Genomic DNA, 1,439 nt, shown 5'->3' with positions numbered 1-1,439 from the left:
TACTGCATTGTAATGCAAACGCCTACTACGGGTTCTATATGCAAAAGCCTTAAAAGCTGAAATACATTCATAACTTGAGTTACCGATAAATAAAGCTGATATTTTGTCTGAATTTTTTTTTCATCTGGACAAACAAAATTAGGGAGTAAGAAGTTATTTCAAAACTTAAATAATAAGCTCCACCGTAATATATATATATATATATATATATATATATATATATATATATATATATATATATACAGAGGCGCCAACTTTATCAAATTATTGGGGGGGGCAAAATAATTTAAGAATACGTTTGCAAACTTTTCTATAATAATTTAGTTTGCGTACCATTCTTCAATAAATTTACAATTATACAAGGAACATTGTGTGAAATTATTAATTTAAAAATTTATCATCAAAACCGCAATTCGACAAAACGGCATAAAGATTGCAAAATTTTAAAATTTAATAAAGCTACAAGAAATCCGAAAATTTGGAATCCTATAAACGCATATTGTTTATAAATCCAAAAAGCAAAATGTTACTTCTTTCTATTAATTTTATTCACAATAGTATTTGTAAAAATTGAGTATTTTTCTAAGAATCATACTTAAACATATTTACATATAAAAAGTACTTTTTCTCTGATCATTTCTTTGAATAAATTCGTTAATAATTGAATCCAAGTCCATTTCGTTTGCCACATCTTTGTGAAAATGAAGAAGAGATACAGAATTGAGTCGTTTTTGTCCCATTGTCGATCTTAGATATGTTTTTAACCTTCTCAGCCCAGAGAATGATCGTTCAGCGGTGGCGGAAGTCGTAGGAATGGTCACGAAAATGTTTAAAAACTTGACTAATTCTGAAAGAAGTTCAATTAGATGTGACTGCTTTTTCAAATAATTGATGATATCGTTTATACTTTCAAGGGATTGATCTTCTTTTAAAATTTGCAGCAGCATCTCTCGTTGCACAATCAAGCGGTCTGGATCTATGTCCTCTTCATAAAATTTGAGAATCTTAGATTTGTTTGTATCGTCACCTAGCAAAAACTACTCGATTTCCAAAATGATTTGCTCTCAAATCTCGTATCCAGTGCTTTTAAAATCGCATCAATAATCTCCACATATTGCGATTGATATATCTCCTTAAGAGAAAAATTATTTTGTGGTTCTGGCAAATCATTAGTTTCGAATCGTTTTGGAATTTTTCGTTTTCTCTGCTGTCTAAGTTCCCCTTGTTCTACCTCGGCAGGTTTATCAGAAATTACTTTCTGCCAAAATTCAGAAAAATCTTTTTGGCTAAAACTGAGACTGGCTTTTAATGTTGCAATCATCCGATGCGCTTTTTCAAATTGCAAGGATTTTTTTGTAACGTTGTGTTAACCGTATCTATGTATCCAAATAATTTTGTTAACATTATCAAAGTAAAATAAAAATCGAACTTTTCCATCA

At 29.9% G+C, this 1,439-nt stretch overlaps 1 protein-coding gene across 1 annotated transcript; it reads right to left on the bottom strand.

Annotated features, from left to right (window-relative positions):
• Nucleotides 1-620: 620 nt before the first annotated feature.
• HELRODRAFT_153671 (hypothetical protein) lies at nt 621-827 on the bottom strand (the record flags this gene model as incomplete). Its single annotated transcript, XM_009031719.1, has 1 exon — nt 621-827. A coding segment is annotated over one exon (207 nt), but the record flags the coding sequence as incomplete, so codon positions are not given.
• Between the last annotated feature and the right edge of the window lie 612 nt (nt 828-1,439).

Source organism: Helobdella robusta (assembly GCF_000326865.2).
Source record: "Helobdella robusta unplaced genomic scaffold HELROscaffold_78, whole genome shotgun sequence".
NCBI lineage: Eukaryota > Metazoa > Annelida > Clitellata > Rhynchobdellida > Glossiphoniidae > Helobdella > Helobdella robusta.
Note: the sequence above shows the minus strand (reverse complement) of the source record. Positions and strands in the feature narration are given on the sequence as shown.